This window comes from Thalassophryne amazonica, chromosome 7, assembly GCF_902500255.1.
Source record: "Thalassophryne amazonica chromosome 7, fThaAma1.1, whole genome shotgun sequence".
Classification (NCBI taxonomy): Eukaryota; Metazoa; Chordata; class Actinopteri; order Batrachoidiformes; family Batrachoididae; genus Thalassophryne; species Thalassophryne amazonica.
In genome coordinates, this window is record NC_047109.1 from 75,451,848 (window position 1) to 75,471,559 (window position 19,712).

The following is a 19,712-nucleotide window of genomic DNA, read 5'->3' on the forward strand; positions in this document are numbered from 1 at the left end:
ACTGTGGCTTGTATTGGAAAATATAGGGGTACTGTGTCTATCTCGTTGACATTTAATAGGTGTTCTGTGTCTTATGACCTGAGGGGGCAGTAATGCACTGACCGTGCCTAGCCTGCCGACAAACAAGAAGAAGAAGAAGAAGAAGAAGAAGAACATAAGTAACTCTTTATTTGTATTAAACAATTGTACGTGTACACGTGTATTTAATTTATTCGGACGGTGAATCAATGTAAACGTAGTACCGTGCTGTCACACACAGTTAGTGAACCTTGAAGTCCGATGCTAACTGTGGCTAATGCTACATTCAAGGAAAATTGGAATTTCGGTCGCGATTGATTAATGCACAAAATACATACCTATTTGCCCATTAAAACACAGATAGCACAAGAAAGCGAGAAACGCTTGTTTCCATTGTGGTCCGGCATTAGGAAAAGTTGAAGAAAACGTGATTTTATTCAATTGTTGATCTTATTTGTTCTTGTGTTTGATCCATAGTTGAGCTTGTTTAAATAAAAGTTTTTGTTTGTTTGTTTGTTTTTTTTATAAATCCCAGACTTCATTGTTTACATCATTCCATAAATTATATCTGTTGGTGCGTTCTTTTAATGATTTGACAGTCATGGTTTGTGTTGACAGATTTCCCTGAACGCAGCCGCATTCACTGTGAACTTTGTCACACTTTAGCGGCATTTGTCGTTTGACAGCTGAAAACACAAAGATGTCTTCGAAGAAAGCGGTCGAATTGTTCTACGATGTGGTTTCTCCATACAGCTGGCTCGGTTTTGAGGTTTGTGTTGTTTGACAGATTTATTTAACTGCAGACTGACTGAGTTAAAGATGTTTGTGTTGAATTTGTAGGTCATGTGCAGGTACAGAAACCTGTGGAACATCGACCTCAAACTGCGCCCCGCCTTCTTAGGTGGGGTCATGCAGGGGTCAGGTGGGTGACCTTTATGTGTTATCATTGGGATCTGTTGTATGTCACTAAAGTGCTACACATTAATGTTTAATCCTTCATTGCAGGCAATACTCCTCCCGGTATGACTCCAAAAAAATTCATGTACATGTCTGAGGATCTCAGCCGGCTGGCAAAATATGTGGGTGTTCCCTTGCAGTTTCCGTCTAACCCCGTTGAGACCATATTCAAAAAAGGTACTGTACCTGTGTTGAAAGCTGAAAATGTAACATGTATTTCTATAATACTGTCCCATCTGACGCATCCATCTGTTTTGATGTTTAAGGTTTGGGATACGCTTGTAAAATTTAAGAAAGCACAGAAATCAATTAAAGTGCATTAGTCGTATCAACAGCCTGGTGAGATGAAGTCTCATTGAAGTATAACTTCACCAAAACCTTCATTAGTTTAAGCCTCATTTAACAGCTCATTAGAGACCACTAACATCTGTTGGTTAAACAATGTATACCACACTTGCTATAATACTAGAAGAGGTACCTGTCTTTGCCTTGATGAAGAGCAATAACAAAATTTTCAGTGCTTTTCATTTCAGAAATGTAAACATGCCACTAAAATCGGCGCATCAACACTTTGGATTTAGACAATAAATAAACTACAGCACTCACAGACTTCTCTTGTTCAGTCTTTGAAAGTGTGGTATGATTGTGCAAAAATGATCAAACTTGTGCTGTTTCCAAAGTGTGAAGATTTTGATTTTTTTTTTCTTTTTTTCATTTTATTGTTTTACGTTCTGTATTATCCTGGTTTAGGCGACGCAGTGGTTAGACGGTCATGGGATCGGTTCCCGCCTGGTCCTTTGTTTGTAGAGTTAGCTTGTTCTCCCTGTGTTCCCTCCTGGTGGGACTGCATGTGTCAGTATGCATGCCGGGACGTAGCCCTCTCGCAATGCATCGTGGAATAGTAGTGGAATATTTGCTTACAGCCGGTGTCTGTGGATGTAAGCAAAGAGGGATGCAGTACTTTTAAGTCAGTTTTGGACCCAGAAGATTTACCTGGAGCTGTTGTTAACTCACCATTGGAGGCAACAACAGTAGCGGAGCAAAGCGCAGAATTGCAAGTTTTAAAGGCAAGAAAAAGGATCTGATAGAGCAAAATTCTCACTAACTTGTTTCTACGAGTTATTACTTTGAGAGTGATTGGGTAAATTGCACGTATTTAGAGGTTTTATATCAATTGTTAATAAAATGCTTAATATTTGGAGTTTCCCCACAGGAAAAAAAAACTGTTGTAATGGAGCTAATTTTGGTTCCACATCTTTGAGCTCATTCAGATCAGTGCACTGCATCATCTCTGTACTGAGCCAAGCACACGCATTTAGTAGTTAATAGGACTCTGGATCTCCAGTGAAAGAAAGAAAGACAGAGTTGTTTCTGCACTAAACTGTGACAGGAGAAAGCTGCTCTGTGGGACGGGGGAGGGATTTTCGGAGGGCGATTTTGCTGCAAGTTGTGGACAAAACTACTATATTGGTGGTTTTGATGAAAGTGGTTTGAGCGGAAAAACCGTTAGTGCACCTACCATGTAAATTTTCTGGCTACTGCTGCAAACTCATTGGGTTGATATCAGCTTGAACTTAATAAACTTTCTCTTATTTCCAGTTCTTCCAGTATTGTGAATCCACTTGTTTCTAAGTGTTGCATTCATAGGAAAAACAGAAATTCACGTTTATCCCTGAGATTGTTATTGAAGCATCCAGGGACACAACAAGTAATCCCCGGCATTCTAACCTTTTTGTTTACTTTCTGAGTGTGTCTGTGCGTCCACAGCAGGTACACGTTTCCCACAATCTCCTGTGCAACCAAAATCCATTATGCCGGGTATGCAATAGGTGAATTGGAAACTTTAATTGGAGAACATTCAAACTCTATACAGAAAGGACCAGGTGGGAAACCATCCCAGGACTGTGAGACAACAGTGCTAACCACTAATCCACTGTGCCATCATGGACTTAACAGGAAAGTACTTTGTTTGCTGTGCATTTATTGGAATTCAGACATACAAGCCTTTCCTCCATTGTGTACATAGTAGTTGTCCTACTTTACACTCAGTGGCAGCTCATACAAAGATCAGCACGTTTGCATTGTTAGAGTTCAATAATTTGAACAGTTGCCGTGAAGCACCTTGTATTCGTCCCTGTCACAAAGCAGTATATACACCATGAAAGGCATCAAAGAGGTGAACCGCTGTATGCTACATAGGTATATATTATTAATTATGCATAGTTATTGTCATCAGCTTTGAGGGACCACACATAGGTAAGTTGGACTTTTTCTATATATGACTTCAAATTGTGAATTCTTTGACTTCATCATGAAGTCAGTTATATCAATCGTTCACAAATATGAGTTTTTGGTCAAAAAATTTTGCAACATTGGAAACAGAGATATGATGGTAAATATGTTTTGGGGCAGAGTTTTGCTTGGCCTTGACCTTTGATCAGTCTGTTCAAAAACTTACTCACTTGGAGATACTAGCTCAAGTAATAATCCCACCAAGTTTATAGAAAATCCCTTTCTAATGCAATAAAAATTTTGCTGGGGCATTAAATGCGTATTGAGCAATAGCCTTCACAAATATGAGCATTTCTGAAAATTTGTCACCTTGAAGCGCCCCCTATAGTCAATGCGTTCAATCCCCCAACCCAGATTAGTGATTATTTTGAAGAACTGTCCTCCAATAATACTTAAATCACAAAAGTATTTTGTGGATTGAACGCATTTCATGTAAGAGCTGTCAAAATCGTTCTTGTTCACCAAATTTCAGTTTAAGGCCATTCTGGGTGTGAACTTTGATGACCCATTGTGAGGTCACCGTATGGAATTTGGCCAAAATTTTTGGTGTATGTTTGTTTGGTGGTGGGTGCATCCAGTTACCAAAGTTTGAGCAAAATCTGAGTTGGTCACTATCACAGCCCCATGTAAACTGCTTGATTCTTATAGAAATTGGCCCTTAAAATGTGCTTCAAACATCAGTTTCAAGCCATGAGGGAGTTAATGTTCTGCTGTGTGGATGATACGCTGCAGTCTGCTCCTGTCCTTAGCAGTGGCAGCAGCGTAGCAGACAGTGATGGAAGAGGAGATGAGGAATTCAATGATGACAGTGTAGAAGTTCACCATCATTGTTTTTGGCAGGTTGAATTTCCTCAGCTGCCTCAGAAAGTACATCCTCTGTTGTATACTCTCTTGATGAGAGAGCTGACATTCAGCTCCCACTTGAGGTCCTGGGTAATGGTGATCCCCAGGTATTGGAAGGATTCTATGATGGTGACTGGGGAGTCACACAGGGTGATGGGGTTGGCCAGGACTGGGTTCTTTCTGAAGTCAACAACCATCTCCACTGTCTTGAGGGCATTGAGCTCCAGGTTGTTCTGACAGCACCAGGATGCCAGGTAATTGATCCTCCGTCTGCAGGCTGACTGCAGACGGAACAGGCAGTTGTCAGATGTGCTGACAATATTTTAACAGATGAGTCTCATGTTCTGCACTCTGAATATACTTTACTTAACTCAGGAAGGAGGTACAGGGTTCCTCTTTGTAAATATAATCGATATAAATATTCATTTATTCCATTATCAGTGAAGCTCATAAATCAGCAGATAGTTCAGGGAAGATAGCTTAAGGGTATGTATTGCGGAATTTGCACAAAGATGTTAATAATGTTGTGTATTTATATTTTATCCTTTGACTTACTGTTGTTTTTAATGTATGGGTGCTATGTACTGGATGTGTTGTTGTGTAGCAGACTCTGTCCAAGGCAAATTTCTCCTTAGGGAGACAAATAAAGACACTTTGACTTTGACTTTGAGAGATGAGTCCGATGAGAGTTGTATCGTCTGTGAGCTTCAGGACCTTTACAGGCTGGTGACTGGAGGTGCAGCTGTTGGTGTACAGGGAGAAGAGTAGAGGAGAAAGAACACAGTGTTGGGGGGATCCGGTACTGATGGACCATGTGTTGGAGATGTGCCCTCCCAGCTTCACATGCTGCCTCCTGTTGGACAGGAAGTCAGTGATCCATCTGCAGGTGGAGTCAGGCACACCAAGCTGAGAAAGCTTGTCCTGCAGCAGGGCCAGGATGATCATGTTGGAAGCAAAGCTGAAGTCCACGAACAGAATCCTGGTGTAGATTACTGGGGAGTCCAGATGCTGGAGGATGAAGTGGAGGGCCATGTTGTCATTCAGTATTAGAACATACTGTGTTTCCTTGTTCTAGGAAGTTTGACTGCGATGAGATTTGTAACAGCAGTGCAAGAACAGGAGAAGGATGGACAGAAGGTGGAGAAGGTTTCCCGAGAGCTGTGGAGAAGGATCTGGAGTGAGGACAAAGACATCACTGAACCTGCGTCACTCTCTGAAGTACACACTTATTCAACCAGTTTATAGTTAATACTGACTCATCCAATAACATGACTTAGTTTTCTCATGGAGCTCTGAATCTTCAAGGCAGCGACCAAAGCAGGGTTGTCTGACAGTGAGATTAAAGACCTCTTGATGCTGTCCACTTCCAAGGAGATCAAAGACAAGTTGAAGAGCACAACCCAGGAAGCACTTGATCATGGGGTCAGTTCTCTGTTGATTCAGGCATTCAGCCAAATGTTACAATATAATTAACAACATCTCTCCACTTTTCTTGCTCCCAGGGGTTTGGCTTCCCCATGGTGGTGTGTCACATCAACGGGAAGCCAGAGATGTTTTTTGGTTCAGACAGATTTGAGCTGATTGCACATTGCTTAGGTAAGAACACCTTATGAAGGCTCAGCAAATATTATTACCCTTTTCTTTCTCTCTCTCTCTCTCTCTCTCTCTCTCTCTCTCTCTCTCTCTCTCTCTCTCACTCTCTGTGTGTGTGTTTCTCTCTCTCTGTGTGTTTCTCTTTCTTTCTCTCTTTTAAATGTTTGTTTGTTTGATCTGTTTCAGGGGAGAAGTGGTTTGGACCGCAACCTGGAAAATCAGCTGCCAAAATGTGAGATGAAAGCTGCCTTTCAAGTGCTTACAGAACCATGAATTTTAAATAATTTCTGTGATTTGTTTGAAGCTCATATTTTTGTCTTTTGTTGCACATTTGCAGTAGCTCTGTAGCAAATGGCATAAATGTGTATCGCATAGATATTTTTAGTCTGTGCCTTCATCTTAAAGGTGCTATCAACAATTTAATGCCACTAGATGCCCCCCCTCCCTCCTCTGCATTGAGGAGAAGGAACGGCAGTTGGAGCTCTTTAGCAGCTCGAAGGCCCATCCGTCTGGAAAAAGACAGAAATTTGTTGATTTTAGTCAGAGTGCATTCTTAGTCAGAGGCTTTATTATCTGAACCAGGTTTCATAGGGAGGCAGAATTTCTGTGAAGTCTCTGCTGTCTTCCTTCTTGAATTCACAGTGCGATGTGGGCTGTCACTGCTGTGTCTTTATAAATATAGCAAGGGCCAGTGGTTTCACAGGGCAGGAGTCCTGTGTGTATGCACACACAGGGCTCGCATGCACATGCAACCAGTCATATGATGAAAACATAGTTCAGGAAAACCCAGATGGAGTGTTGCTTCACCATGGACACCATTACACCACTACATCTTTACACAGAAAGTAGTTGCCTGCTTTATTAATATTTAACATTTCATTGTTAACATTTCTTTTCATTGTAACATGAAAATGTTGTTTGGACTTTAAACTACTCAAGTAAATAATAACTTTTTACACCTGTGTGAATTAAATCCGTGGAAATTGTTATAGTAATTGAGGGTCATCAAGTCATTTGATTTTGAGGAAATCAGTTAAAAGTCTCCAAGGTCAGGGATATATATATATATATATATATATATATATATATACACACACACACATATATATATATTTCTGTGAGTCAACAGAAGGCCTGTTTAAAAATAATTAACATGGATCTTGTCTTTGTGTTGTATTCAGTTGAATATAGGTCAAAGAGGATTTGCAAATCATTGGATTCTGTTTTTATTTACATTTTACACAACTCCCAACTTCATTGGAATTAGGGTTATATTTAACACATCACTATTTTCCTCAAAAACATGTAGAAAGTTCTCCAGAATCTCTGAATTTTCTGATTATATTATGGACTGTAGAAGATGGAATCCCTAAATTCCTTGTAATTGAATGATGAGAAACATTGTTCTTAAACGGTTGGACTATTTTTTTTCACGCAGTTGTTCACAAAGTGGTGATCCTCGCCCCATCTTTGCTTGTGAACGGCTGAGCCTTTTGGGGATGCTCCTTTTATACCCAATCATGACACTCACCTATTTTCAATTAACCTGTTCACCTGTGGAATGTTACAAACAGGTGTTCTTTGAGCATTCATCAACTTTCCCAGTCTTTTGTTGCCCCATCCCAGCTTTTTTGAAACGTGTTGCAGGCATCCATTTCAAAATGAGCAAATATTTGCACAAAAACAATAGTTTATCAGTTTGAGCATTAAATATCTTGTCTTTGTGATGTATTCAATTGAATATAGGTTGAAGAGGATTTGCAAATCATTGTATTCTGTTATTATTTACAATTTACATAATGTACCAACTTTATTGGAATTGGGATTGTATTTAACACATCACTATTTTCCTCAATAAATATATTTCTAATGGTGCTGTTGACATGAAATTTTCACCATGTCGTTAACAACCAAAGTAATTCACACATACAAAGAAACCAAAACAAATAAGTACAGAAATTAAGTTATGTGTAATAAAATGGCTTGACACTGGGAAAAGTTATTGAACACGCTTTTCTGAAATTTACTTAATACTTGCACAGTGGCCTTTTTTGGTAATGACCGCTTCAAGACACCTTCTGTTTGGAGAAACTAGTCACATGCATTGCTCAGGCGTGATTTTAGAACATTCTTCCACACAAACAGTCTTCAAACCTTGAAGGTTCAGTCAACCTCGAGCACCTTTAAATTAAAAAAATGGTGACATGATAAATACTTGTTTTACCTGCACAGTACCAGTCAAAAGTTTGAACACAGGCTTTCAAAAGTTTTAAAAATGCCAATACAGTAACAGGAAGACGGGGGACAGGAAGGAGAGGAATAGTATTAGCCAGTAAACCAGTAGCAAGCGGTATTTCTGGTATTTATATTTGTATTTACATTTTGCCAATTGTTTTTTTTTACTTCTACTTTTGATACTCTGTGTGCTTCTTACCTTGTGTGCTGCTGGAACCTCAATTTGCCCGAGGGAGTCTTCCCAAGGGATTAATAAAGTTCTGTCTAATCTAAGACATGGGAAGTAGGATGTTACTGCAATTTTAAAAACTATCAAAATGATGTTCATCCTTTGGCTGCGAAGATGACCACGACTTCTACGAATCACAGTGTGGGATGAGTGCAAAGGTGGCTGATTAGGCCAATCTTCACCAAGAGGAGTCTGTTGCAGTGGGGACATGAGTGGGGCTGAGCCGAGGGCAGAGGAGGAACTATCAGTCTATTTCCTTCTCTGCCGACGTAGCTCTTTCTCCCTGATGCGCCGCTCCTCAAAGGCAGTCACACCAGATATTATGAGGGAGCACCAGACAGGACCGTCCTCAGGGAACAACCTCCGCCAAGGCCACGGGGTCACTGATGTCACATGGAATACCCTTTGGCAAAGAGACTTATTCCACGTCGTTTCACGCATCTACCGTCATGTTTCAGATTCAGTGGTTAACCCTCTGGGGTCCGAGGGCATTTTTTGGACAGTTCACTCGCCTGGCATAAATGTTTTATTATTGCTGTTAACAGCTCTCCCTGCATCCCACAATCAAGTTTTATGTCTCTTTTTTCAGGACAACCTATACTTTCAAAATATATATGCTATAGTTGTGTTTTATAAGTGTAATAAAGGTTTATAATCAGAAATAAGAAAGGAAAAAGTAAAGCCGAAAATAATTTTCCACACACATTTATTCAAATCACACAGCAAACTATAATAAACTAGTAACACATCACTCCTAAAAACAATCTTTGCTGTGTCACATGAGATGAATCTGCCCTACGATTGGATTTTGGAAACCCATGTGACGGTGAACCAATTCCGATTGGACACTCACATTGCTCACATCATCACACAGCTTCTATGAGGAGCACAAAGATGGTGGACGGTGGTTCGAAAGTCCGCTGACTTAACTTTTCAGCAAAAAAAAAAGTTTCTATCTGATATCATTAAAAAGTTATTACAGTTTTTCTCAAATGCTAAAACACAAAAGCCAAGCCTCTAAACCAAATGACCAGTTGTCTAAACACGTACTAAATCTAGCCATCATTTGCCAATATCATAAACACATTTCACATGAAGACACAATTCACAAAACACAATCCCCCGTTCTCATAAATCTAAACACATTTTCCTTGCTAAAACACAAGTTGCAAAAGAACTCTGCTCATATTCTCAAATGAAAGCTCATGTGATGCAAAATGCTTGCCACAGTCAGCAATATTTGAACACAATGAACACACCTGGCGTCATTCATTACACACAACGACTCAAAATTGAAGACACATGTTGCCAATGCTGTGACCACATGTATAAAAGCAAGTTCAGAGTGCACAGTTTGCTGAAGATTCCAAACTAAACACAATGGATGAAGGCAGAGTCAGGGGAAGAGGAATTCGAGTCAGAGGAGGGAGAGGAGCTGGCCAACGAGGAAGAGGAGTTCAAATCAGAGGAGGAAGAGGAGCAGGCCAATGAGGAAGAGGAGTTCAAATCAGAAGAGGAGCAGGCCAACGAGGAGGAGGAGTTCAAATCAGAGGAGGAAGACGTGCAGGCCAACAAGGGAGAGTAGAAGGTCCAGGAGGAAGAGCAAGACAACCTCGCACCATCATTACGGACGAAATGCGAGCAACAGTCATTGACCATGTCATTATCCATGGCATGACAATGGCTGAAGCAGGACTAAGAGTCCGTCCAAACCTGAGTAGGTTCACCGTGGACACCATTATCAGGGCATTCAGACAACACAACACAACAGGTATTGTACTCTATTGCTTTCTTCGTCACATTACAGTTTTATAAGCCTGTGAAAGTAGTCTATTGGTTCCAAATCAGTTGTTATTGTAAAACATGTCAATTGACAACACATGTTCCTTTCTTTAGAGTTGAAAGAATGCCACATAGAGGTGGGAGGGTTGCCATATTTACAGCAGCACAAGAAACCCTCATTGTGGATATGGTTCATGAGAACAACCTCATCAGACTCAGGGAGATCAGAGACAAAGTCATTGCAGATAATGTCAACTTCGAGAGCATTGATGATCTCAGCTTGGCCACAATAGACCGAGTTCTCCGGCGCCAAAAGATGCGGATGAAACAGGTCTATAGGGTTCCCTTTGAGCGCAACTCTGCGTGACACAAAGACCTACGTTACGAGTATGTGCAAGTAAGTATATATCCATGTTCACAGTACAGTTAGTGGACATACTGTGTTGCTCAGTGGCCTACAGTACTTCTGGACAATACTGTGCTACCAGATTAACTTGTTCTGAACACTTGTGCACTTTCACATTTTCACAGAGGATATTACAATTGGATGCGATGGCCAGACCTCATGAGTACCTCTTCCTGGATGAGGCTGGCTTCAACCTGCAGAAACAAAGGCAAAGAGGCCGTAACATCATTGGCCCAAGAGCCATCACTAAGGTTCCTTGCCAACGGTGGGGTAATATTACTCTTTGTGCGGCCATGAGTTCGGAGGGGCTTGTCCACCGGCATGCTGTCCTTGGGTCTTACAACACCCAGAGTCTCCTCACCTTCCTAGAGGAGCTAAGAGACATCCTCCTGGACCGCCACCAACACCATCCTGTGCCCGCACATCCCATTTATGTGATCATTTGGGACAATGTCAGCTTCCACAGAACAAACCAAATCAGAGAGTGGTTCACCACCAACAGTAACCAGTTTTTAAATGTCTGTCTGCCACCCTACTCCCCTTTCCTGAACCCTATAGAGGAGTTCTTCTCATCATGGAGATGGAAGGTTTATGACAGACAACCATACACTAGAGAGAACCTCCTAAGGGCAATGGAGCTGGCCTGTGTTGACATCCCAGTGGAGGCCTTCCAAGGATGGATTTGCCATTCCAGGGTGTTTTTCCCACGGTGCCTGGCAAGAGAGAATATAGCCTGCGATGTGGATGAGGTGATGTGGCCCGATGCAGTTCAGCGACATGATGCCGCACAGTGATTGTGGTGTGTGTGTGGTGTGAATAAAGTAAATAAAACAACTTCACACCCTGAACATGTTTTCAAGGGTACTGTTGTGTGCAATAGATTGTTTTTGCATTGAGTTGTGTTACAGTAGTGTACATGCAGTATTTTCTATAGATTTATACTCTTCATATGAAACTCACAAATCTAAATGCCTAATCCTCTACAGAGATTTAAGAAGATCCATTACTGTAAAGTTTCTACAAATATGCATTGGCAGTTATGAAACAAAGAACCTTCTCACAAATTGAGCATTGTGTTTTCAATTGTTTTGCTGTAGTGTGTAATGATGTGTATAGTGTATTTTTGAAAGCTTCGAGCTGCTCTTTTGGTGTGAAAGTTTGAGTTTTGAAGTGCGAAAGTGTGGTTGTGTTTGTGTAGCTTTAGAAAAGGGTGTTGTGTTTAGACATTGGGGGACATGGAGAAAACGTTTGTGAAATGTGTTTTAGCATTTGAGAAAAACTGTAATAATTTAGTAAAGCATGGTCTCAGCCATCGTATACGACGGCATCGGCCCCGGAGCATTAAACACTTAGATCTTCAGCAAATGTATTTATAAAGCGAAACTGCATGAACTACACGTTTTTTTTATTTTCTAATAAGTTTATTCAATGGGGAGAAACAAATGCTAAATTATTGTTGTGTCGTAACTTAATTTTTGGTCAGCCTTTGTGACCCATCTTCAGGAAGTTAGATGCAAAAATGTTGAAATTGGCCCTATCCTTCAATGATAAAGAATCCTTAAAAAAAATTACTGGATCTGGATCGTGTTCCGGATCATTACCAAAATTGAATGACTTCTAAGTTAGGCCAAGATACACCCCTGGTAATAATTTCATTGAAATCCATTGAAGTTTTTTGAGTAATCCTGCTAACAAACCAACCAACCAACAAACAAACAAACGGACACGACTGAAAACATTACCTCCTTGAGGGAGGTAACAACCAAGAAACCTAGATAGATGATCTTAAGCATATACTGATCAGCAAAATATTTATGATTGATTGGTGTGAATGACTTCATAATAAAGTCACACAGACATCATATGGTGTTAGTGTCAAAAACACTGTATGTGTATATTTATATGTACATCTATATTGTGGTGTGTGGAGTGCCACAATATTTGTTTTATCAAGATCTGGATGTTTGTTAATGTATTACTGAACAACAAGAAACCAGTTAATACACAATACTGTGTCCTAAGAAACCAAATCATTTGTTTCAAGCAGATTATTGTTGCTAAACTTGTCACACAAGCTTAACAAAGTGGAGAGGACTGAAATAAAAAGAGCCGCAGGACCAGTTTCTCTACACAAAGAAAAGAAAACATAAGACTAGACGTAAGCGGTGTGCTGGCTTCACTGCTTTACAAAGTACAGAATGTGTTGGTGGTGTCCCTCCTCAAGCCAAAGCGATTATCATAAACCTGGAATCACAATGATGAATCAGTACTGTAGGTGACAGAGGAAGGAGGAGGCGAGGGTGGAATTAAGGAAACACTGAACGTAGAACAGAGACAAACAGGACACACTGATCCCCTGAGCCTGACACACAACATCACGATGAACATCCTGCAGCATGTGTGAGCCACAAACTGGAACATGAGTCGGCCATAAAAGGATTTTATAGTTTCTGTTGGAAATAGGAGGCCATAGAAGGAGGTAAGGATTTTATTACTATTTGTGCCTCAGAGTTACATGAGTGGATCACAAAGACTGTGAGGGAAATATTCCACAGTTAGTGGGTGATTTCGTTTTATTTTTTAACATACATGCATACATTTATGTATGTACATATATCACTTTGAGTGATATATATATATATATATATATATATATATATATATATATATCACTTTGAGTGATATATATATATATACACACACAGAGAGAGAGAGAGTTCAAATCAGTTGTTTGCTTATTTATTTATTTATTGTGCTTTTACATTTGTGTTTTGGGTGTGTTGTACGGCATCATTAAAGACAAAAATGCAGATGAGCAGGTTTACAGACATCAACTCTTGCATTTCCCGGTGTGACTGCAGAGTTAGTTTAATCTACAATCTTTTAATGTTCTGGATTTAATTCGACTATTGGTGTAGAATATAAGACATCATGTCATTTATTTGTGTATACAGCTTTACTGAATGTCTTGTGGTTGAGTTGATGTTATAAAATGCATACTAAAGAACTGTATTGGTCCAAAACAAGACACTGTGTTACAAAGGAGGATGGAAAAAAAAAACTAAAGTACAGTGGTAAAGGGATTTTTGTTTTGTTTTCTTTCTTTAAAAAAAATCTGCCTGTTAGGAAATGGTTTGTTAATGATCAGAGCCACACAGAGGCAACAGGTGAATTTCCTGGTTTCAGTTACACTATCAGACACCTTCTTACTGGTTACCTGGGAGAGTCATCTTACTCTTTCTACACTGTGTGTTACAACCAAAATGAGTTTTAAATCTTAGGCATGTTTCTGCTCATCTACAAAATTTAAATATTCTAAAAATAAAGTCACAGAATAAGAAGTGTAATCCATTCACTTAAAAAAAACAATAATAAATCCCCGGTTTGTCTGAAATAATGAATTTATTTACTTGTTGATTCAGAAATACAGCCCAGATTTTCTGAATTGAGAAAATAACTTTAGTAATTCAGAAAATCAGAGCTGTTTTGTTTTTCTACATTTTACTTTTTTAATGCTTCAGTAACAAAAAACATGCAAAGTATAAAAAATGTCTTAAATGTTTGGAGTAGTTTACACCTCAAAGTCTGCCAAGTTTCAAGAATGTGAAGCAGATGGAAGATCGATAAAATCAGGGGGTTAATATTTATCATGTTCATGTTTTCAGCAGAATGTCCTCGTTGTCAAATACAGACTTGCGCTGCATCAGTGGAGATACATTATGTGGTAAGTCAACACAGTTAAAGCTGACACAATGACCACAATCTACTCGTTTGTTTTGACATTGGGAGTTGTTTGAGCAGATATAACGAAGCTGATATCTGAGCAGGACGGTGAAGGTCCTCGTCTTTATGATCCTGGTGTTTCCTGTCTTACTGTATGGTTGTGAGACTTGGTTAGTAACCATTTTATAATCCCTACATTATCACAGCTTTATGGTTGAGTGACAGAGAAGGGTTTTCAGTTTAAAAATGATTAACATGAAATTACAGATGCAGTTTGCCAGAAGGCACATGGGAGACTCAAGCCTAGATCTGCTCTGTTTTCTTGTATGAAAGTTCTTCTCTGTTTCATTCCACTATGGGGCTGTTTTACAATCAGGGTACAGAAGTGGATTTTAAAGATAAAGTTTGGTTTAATGACAAGGTGGAAATGACCAACAAAGTTTAGTTTGCCATACGTAGATAACTACTACTGGTCTATCTGCAGCAGTGGTCATTTGGTTTGATATCCCCATTTGTTTACCAGCAGAACTCTAAATATACCAGTTTTTACCAAGATATCTGTCATTTCCATGATGTCTAATTTTGATGGGCTGCCAGAACTAGAATTTATTTAATAGGTAACCAGTAAATTGACTAATTTCCCTATCAAAGTCGACTGTATACTCTTGGGATCATTGCCCAGTGGGGAAATGACTTGAAACAGGCATTCTAAGATAAAATGCATTGTCTGTCAAAAAATGTCCTCTCTGGAAATAGACTGCATTTCATACTCAAGCATTACTGTTATGTGAATAATAATCTTTTGTTTGAAATAGGTAATCACTATCTGTGATGCCACAAAAGGATGTGTACCTGATTCGCTCAAATGTCTTTAATATTGGGGTGTAACTCTCCATCTGTCAAAAACTGTCCTCTCCAGAAATGCTTATAGTCCATCACTATTTGAGAATGCAGAAACACAACGCAGTTGTATACTCTGAGTACTTGCCATCAACTGTAGTATATATGGTTAGATTACACTAATCTTAGTCTTAATTTACACAACAATTATCTTAGTTAAAAAAAGGCCTCTCTGGAAAGGTTATTTTCAGTCTTGAAAAAAAAAACATATATATATATATATATATATATATATATATATATATATATATATATATGCATGCAAACATTTGACACTTTGGGCTTTTAAGTACCCCAGTCAGCAGTAAGATATGGATGAATAACTTGACCAAAAGTAACCACTTTGATTTTTTTGGTGCCAGTGACACATAATTCATTACTTCATCACTGGTGATGCAACACACAGATGTTGCTCTACGCACAGTTTTTACACACACATCAACAGAAGCCTAACTCCTTCAGAGTTGTCTGGGTGGCTTCCCTCACTAGTCTCCGTCCAGCATGACCACTCAGTTTTTGAGAACCGCTTACTTCCCACACAGTACCATACTGTTTGTATTTCTAATTATTAAAGTAAATGAGGTCCAAGACACATTCAGTGACTTGGAAATGTTCATGTTTCCATCCTGTGACTTGTCTAAAGAAAACTGGCTGCAAAAATGTTGCCATTAGAACTGTCAACAGAGAGCCTACTAATAACCTGTTTATCGAAATCAATCAACTAAAACGTAAGGATTTTGTTGACTCAAAAATTGCTCTTATTATGTGGAAAGCTACGCTTGGTATTTTACCAGATGCTGTCCAAAATTTATTTAGTCTTATTACAGAGGCTGCCTCCCACAGAAGAAAATATAGTTTTCGGACCAGATTTACACGGAAAACTATGCAGCAGAAGTGTCCTTCTGTTTATGGAGTTAAGCTTTGGAATGCTCTGAATGATGAAATGAAATCAAGTGTTATACACATGTTTATAAGTTCAAAAAGATGAGGGAATACAGTAAATTGGAAGTAAAGTGAATGGAATTGTTGAAATGTAAGACAGCCAGGTCATTGCTGATGATGTTGATTTGATATTTGGTGACTGATGAGTCGGTGTTGGAGATGAAATTATGGAAAAATATGATTATGAATTTATGTTATAAGGGACAATGCTGCAAGATTTACCTTCTTTTGTTCCTTGTTCATGGAATCTTTTAATTTTTTTCATGACTAAAGATTGATTGTATTAAAATATTCCTTATATTTAATTTGTTCAGTTACTTATGGGCTTTGAAAATGGAGGGACTACTGTATGTGCAAAAATATCTGTCATTCCACAAATAATTCCAAACAATTCTTGTTACTTTTGTTGTCTTTTTTTAATCTAATTATGGACTTCACTGTGTGCTCCCTTTAATGACTGATCAGTGATCATGATACCAGCACATACTCTGCAAACAAAAATGATGCAGTAACCAGAACAGACTGTGAAGTCTGGCTGTGCGATTGTAAAAATAATGTCCTTGTGCTCTGTGTTTTTTTTTTTTTTTTAACAGAGATCCGTGCATATGAGAAGGAAGTGATTGTTGTGCCCGTCTTGTTGTTGGCCACCTTCGTGGTCACACTGGTCTTCATTCTGCTGCTTCACTTTTGTCCAGAGAAAGTCGATCGCATCCGTGCAAAAGCCTCAAAGTCTCTGTACAGACCAGAGACCAGAAGAGTGCTACATGGGATAGATGGTAAGAAAAAACAAAACAAAAACCAAGGGGGCAAAAGGTAGAAGTCAGTAGAGTGCATTCTTCTGCCACAAAAGACCATTCAACTGTTTTGACTCCAACCAGCGTTTAAACCCTTCCACCTTTAAACCGATCAGCACTGACACATTATTTCTTGAGAAATAGCTGAAAAATGGTGTGAAAAATGCTCTATTTCACAATGTTGATGAAAGTGGAAAAGAAAAACATCCCTCTTTCTGGGTCCATGCATCACCTCTCCAATAGGTTTTATGAAACTCGATCTGTGAGTTTGTTCTTAGGCGTTGGAAAAGCCAAGGCATGCCATGTACCCTCTAAAATGCAATAAGTGAAAAGATAAATTAATGAACCAATGAGCTCATCCCTCGCAGTTTGTTATAATGAGGACAAACTCTTAAACTCTGGGCAACTTTGCTGCATGGCTAATGGATGATGGATTAGAAGGAAGTGCAGTTGTCAGTAAGGGAGACAGACCATGTCTGCACAGAAATGTACTAAACAGAGAAATACCTCAGAGTTTTCTGATTATTTAACATTGGTTCTACACCAAAACTCAAATAACAGTCACACTTCCACACAAACCTTGTATGACTTTAGGCTGAAGCAAACTTCTTCCTTCTCTCAGTGTTACCCAGTTTGGGGCCCATGGGCCAGATTTTGGCAGACCTCCCTTTGTTTTGGCCTGCCATGACAATTCATACATTCTCTCCAAATCAATACATGACTATTAAGAAGAATTAAACAGTCATGTATTTATTATTTCAACATTCCATTTTGGAGTTAGAATGTTAATTTTCTGTAAAATATAAAATAATTAATTGCAGTAGCATTGTCTTTAGTATCAACATTTATGTGAGACCCCTGACCCTCCATTCACATTCATTTAAGACCCTTTAAAAGAAGGAATTTGGGCGCCTCTACTTTCAATATATGTGTGTATTTGAAGATGTATCTTGAAATGAACTTGTTCATCAATTTATTTCATTTCCAAAGGCAAGGCCACCTCTGTTTGTACAGCATCATGTTTTAATAGGCATATTTATTTTGCTGAGTTGTAGCTTGCAAAAGGCGTGGACAAATACAGGATGTACAGTTCGGCCCACATATGTTTGGACATTAATAGTTTGTTGTGGTTGTTAGATGTCTGTTACAGTGAATGATGCACAGCATCTCACAGTACAGAATGTTAGCTCTAAGTTGAGGATACAAAACAGTGTAGGACGCACAGCATTTTTCTGTGTATTTCCCCATTTTTAAGGGACCAAAAGAAAATGGCCAGCAGACTGCTGATCTGTTTCACGGCCAGGTGTGGACATATTCCATTTTCTCAAACGGTATGTGTGTCAAGTCAGATCGTCTACTTTATTTACATATGAAGTTATTTTAAAAATAATAATAATAGTTAGAAATAGTAGATGAGCAATAGAGAGTGTACTAACCAGTAGTATCTCTCTGTGGCATGAAAGTAGCAGCCTTGCAGACAGGAAGGCACTGGGGAGGGTGGTGAGGGCAGCAGAGAAGATTAGGGCCAGGCTGCCAACCATTGGTGAACTGGCAGAACAGCGCTGCTTGTTCAGGGCAAGACGAATAATCAGGGACACTTCACATCCGTTTAACAAAACGTTTTTTCTCCTGCTGTCAGGTAGACGGTACTGTAGCCTGAGGTGCAAAACATGCAGATTCAGGGACAGCTTTTACCCAACCGCCATAAGACAGTTAAATACAATTCAATAGAAAGAACCGTGCAGTATAGAATGTAGGCTATAGAATACACTATAGCATCTAGTAGCAACTTTATCCTTGTAGCATTTTCATATGTGCAATATCCCATGTCCTTTATTTATTTACTGTATGCTGTGTATATACAGATACAGAGACAGTTATCAATAGTTTTTTTTCAAACCCAATTTATCACTATCACACACCTTGGACTGCTATTCTGTGCTTTTATTCTGTGTTTTTATTTATTCATGCAGTGCATCAATATTTTGTTCTGTGACAGCATCTGTGATGTTATTTTTACCGAATGACAATAAAAATGAGTCTAAGTTTCAAGATAGATTTATTTCAGGTTACATTTTCTGTCAGATTTTTAGAAGGTAAGCAGTTTATATACATAAAGATGAATGTCTGTTTAAAGAGCATAGAAGTTGATGGAATGACGTGTAAAAGCTTCTGAATGACTGCCATAATTAGGGATTGACTTGGGAACCATTTTTTGTATTTAAAGACCTTGTTGAACAATTGTCTTATTGCATTTAAGGGCAGGGAAATAAATCTAAATAATTACTCCAAGGCTTCTGGAGCACTATTTTCGATCTCCACCAGTCAAGTTCCTCCTTACAAGCCATCTCAAAAAGAATCATGGTACCACGAGCAACTGTACAATCGACTGTACATTATAAAAAGCTTGGGACCAGAGAGAATTTACATGTTTGAGGAAGGAAGACCAATTATTAACACCTAGAAATGAAAAAAGAAAAGAAAAACTGTTCGAGGTCTTCCTACCTGAGACCTTTCTGTTGATCTGTCAGTTTGGAAGGACGACTTATACTCCGGAAAGTATGATGTATCATTAAGATAAAAATAAGAATTGTGTTTAACTTTGAACTGAGCTGAAATCTCTCTCTCTTCCCCTTCTTCTCTCCCTCCAGCTCCTGCAGGTATAAATGTCTTGGAACATGAAAGCATCACCCTGGACATGCCTAGTTCCTACTCAACCGTCCAGCCCCCAAAAACCTTCTCCCCCAAAAGCTTCCCTCTTTCTGACGGTACGCCCTCTCCCCCGCCTGGCCACCCATACTCAGACTTTAAGCCCAGTTTCACACCCATCACTCAGCCTCGAGAGTTACCCCGTCAGAGACTGCCCGAGTCCTTCAACCTGGTCTCCCCTCTGCCTGTTGCCTTCACCCTGCACTCTTCCTCTTCCATCTCCCTCTACAGGGCCCGCATGGAAAACAAGAATGTGGTCCTTCGGGTTTTAAAAGGTGAGATGAGTGAG

The 19,712-nt window shown here is 39.3% G+C and overlaps 2 protein-coding genes across 5 annotated transcripts in view; both read left to right on the forward strand.

Moving 5' to 3' along the window:
* The window catches only part of LOC117514204 (tyrosine-protein kinase STYK1-like), a 30,237-nt gene continuing 10,525 nt past the window's right edge, over nucleotides 1–19,712 (forward strand). Inside the window, exons 1-11 of one of the 4 annotated variants that reach the window (XM_034174541.1) lie at nucleotides 1–158; nucleotides 637–787; nucleotides 859–940; nucleotides 1,024–1,152; nucleotides 5,186–5,328; nucleotides 5,416–5,532; nucleotides 5,613–5,706; nucleotides 5,890–5,935; nucleotides 14,021–14,079; nucleotides 16,514–16,696; nucleotides 19,366–19,698. In XM_034174541.1, the coding sequence (XP_034030432.1) occupies nucleotides 719–787; nucleotides 859–940; nucleotides 1,024–1,152; nucleotides 5,186–5,328; nucleotides 5,416–5,532; nucleotides 5,613–5,706; nucleotides 5,890–5,935; nucleotides 14,021–14,079; nucleotides 16,514–16,696; nucleotides 19,366–19,698 (1,255 nt within the window). In that variant the 5' untranslated portion in view covers nucleotides 1–158; nucleotides 637–718. Of the gene's footprint in view, nucleotides 186–636; nucleotides 788–858; nucleotides 941–1,023; nucleotides 1,153–5,185; nucleotides 5,329–5,415; nucleotides 5,533–5,612; nucleotides 5,707–5,889; nucleotides 5,936–14,020; nucleotides 14,080–16,513; nucleotides 16,697–19,365; nucleotides 19,699–19,712 lie in introns of all 4 variants that reach the window. The other 3 variants (XM_034174543.1, XM_034174542.1, XM_034174540.1) reach the window with 3 other exon arrangements.
* Nucleotides 9,071–11,712, forward strand: LOC117514209. Its single transcript, XM_034174563.1, has 2 exons — nucleotides 9,071–10,346; nucleotides 10,481–11,712. Exon 2 carries the CDS (start codon nucleotides 10,502–10,504, stop codon nucleotides 11,147–11,149), a length of 648 nt encoding a protein of 215 aa, XP_034030454.1. The 5' UTR covers nucleotides 9,071–10,346; nucleotides 10,481–10,501; the 3' UTR covers nucleotides 11,150–11,712.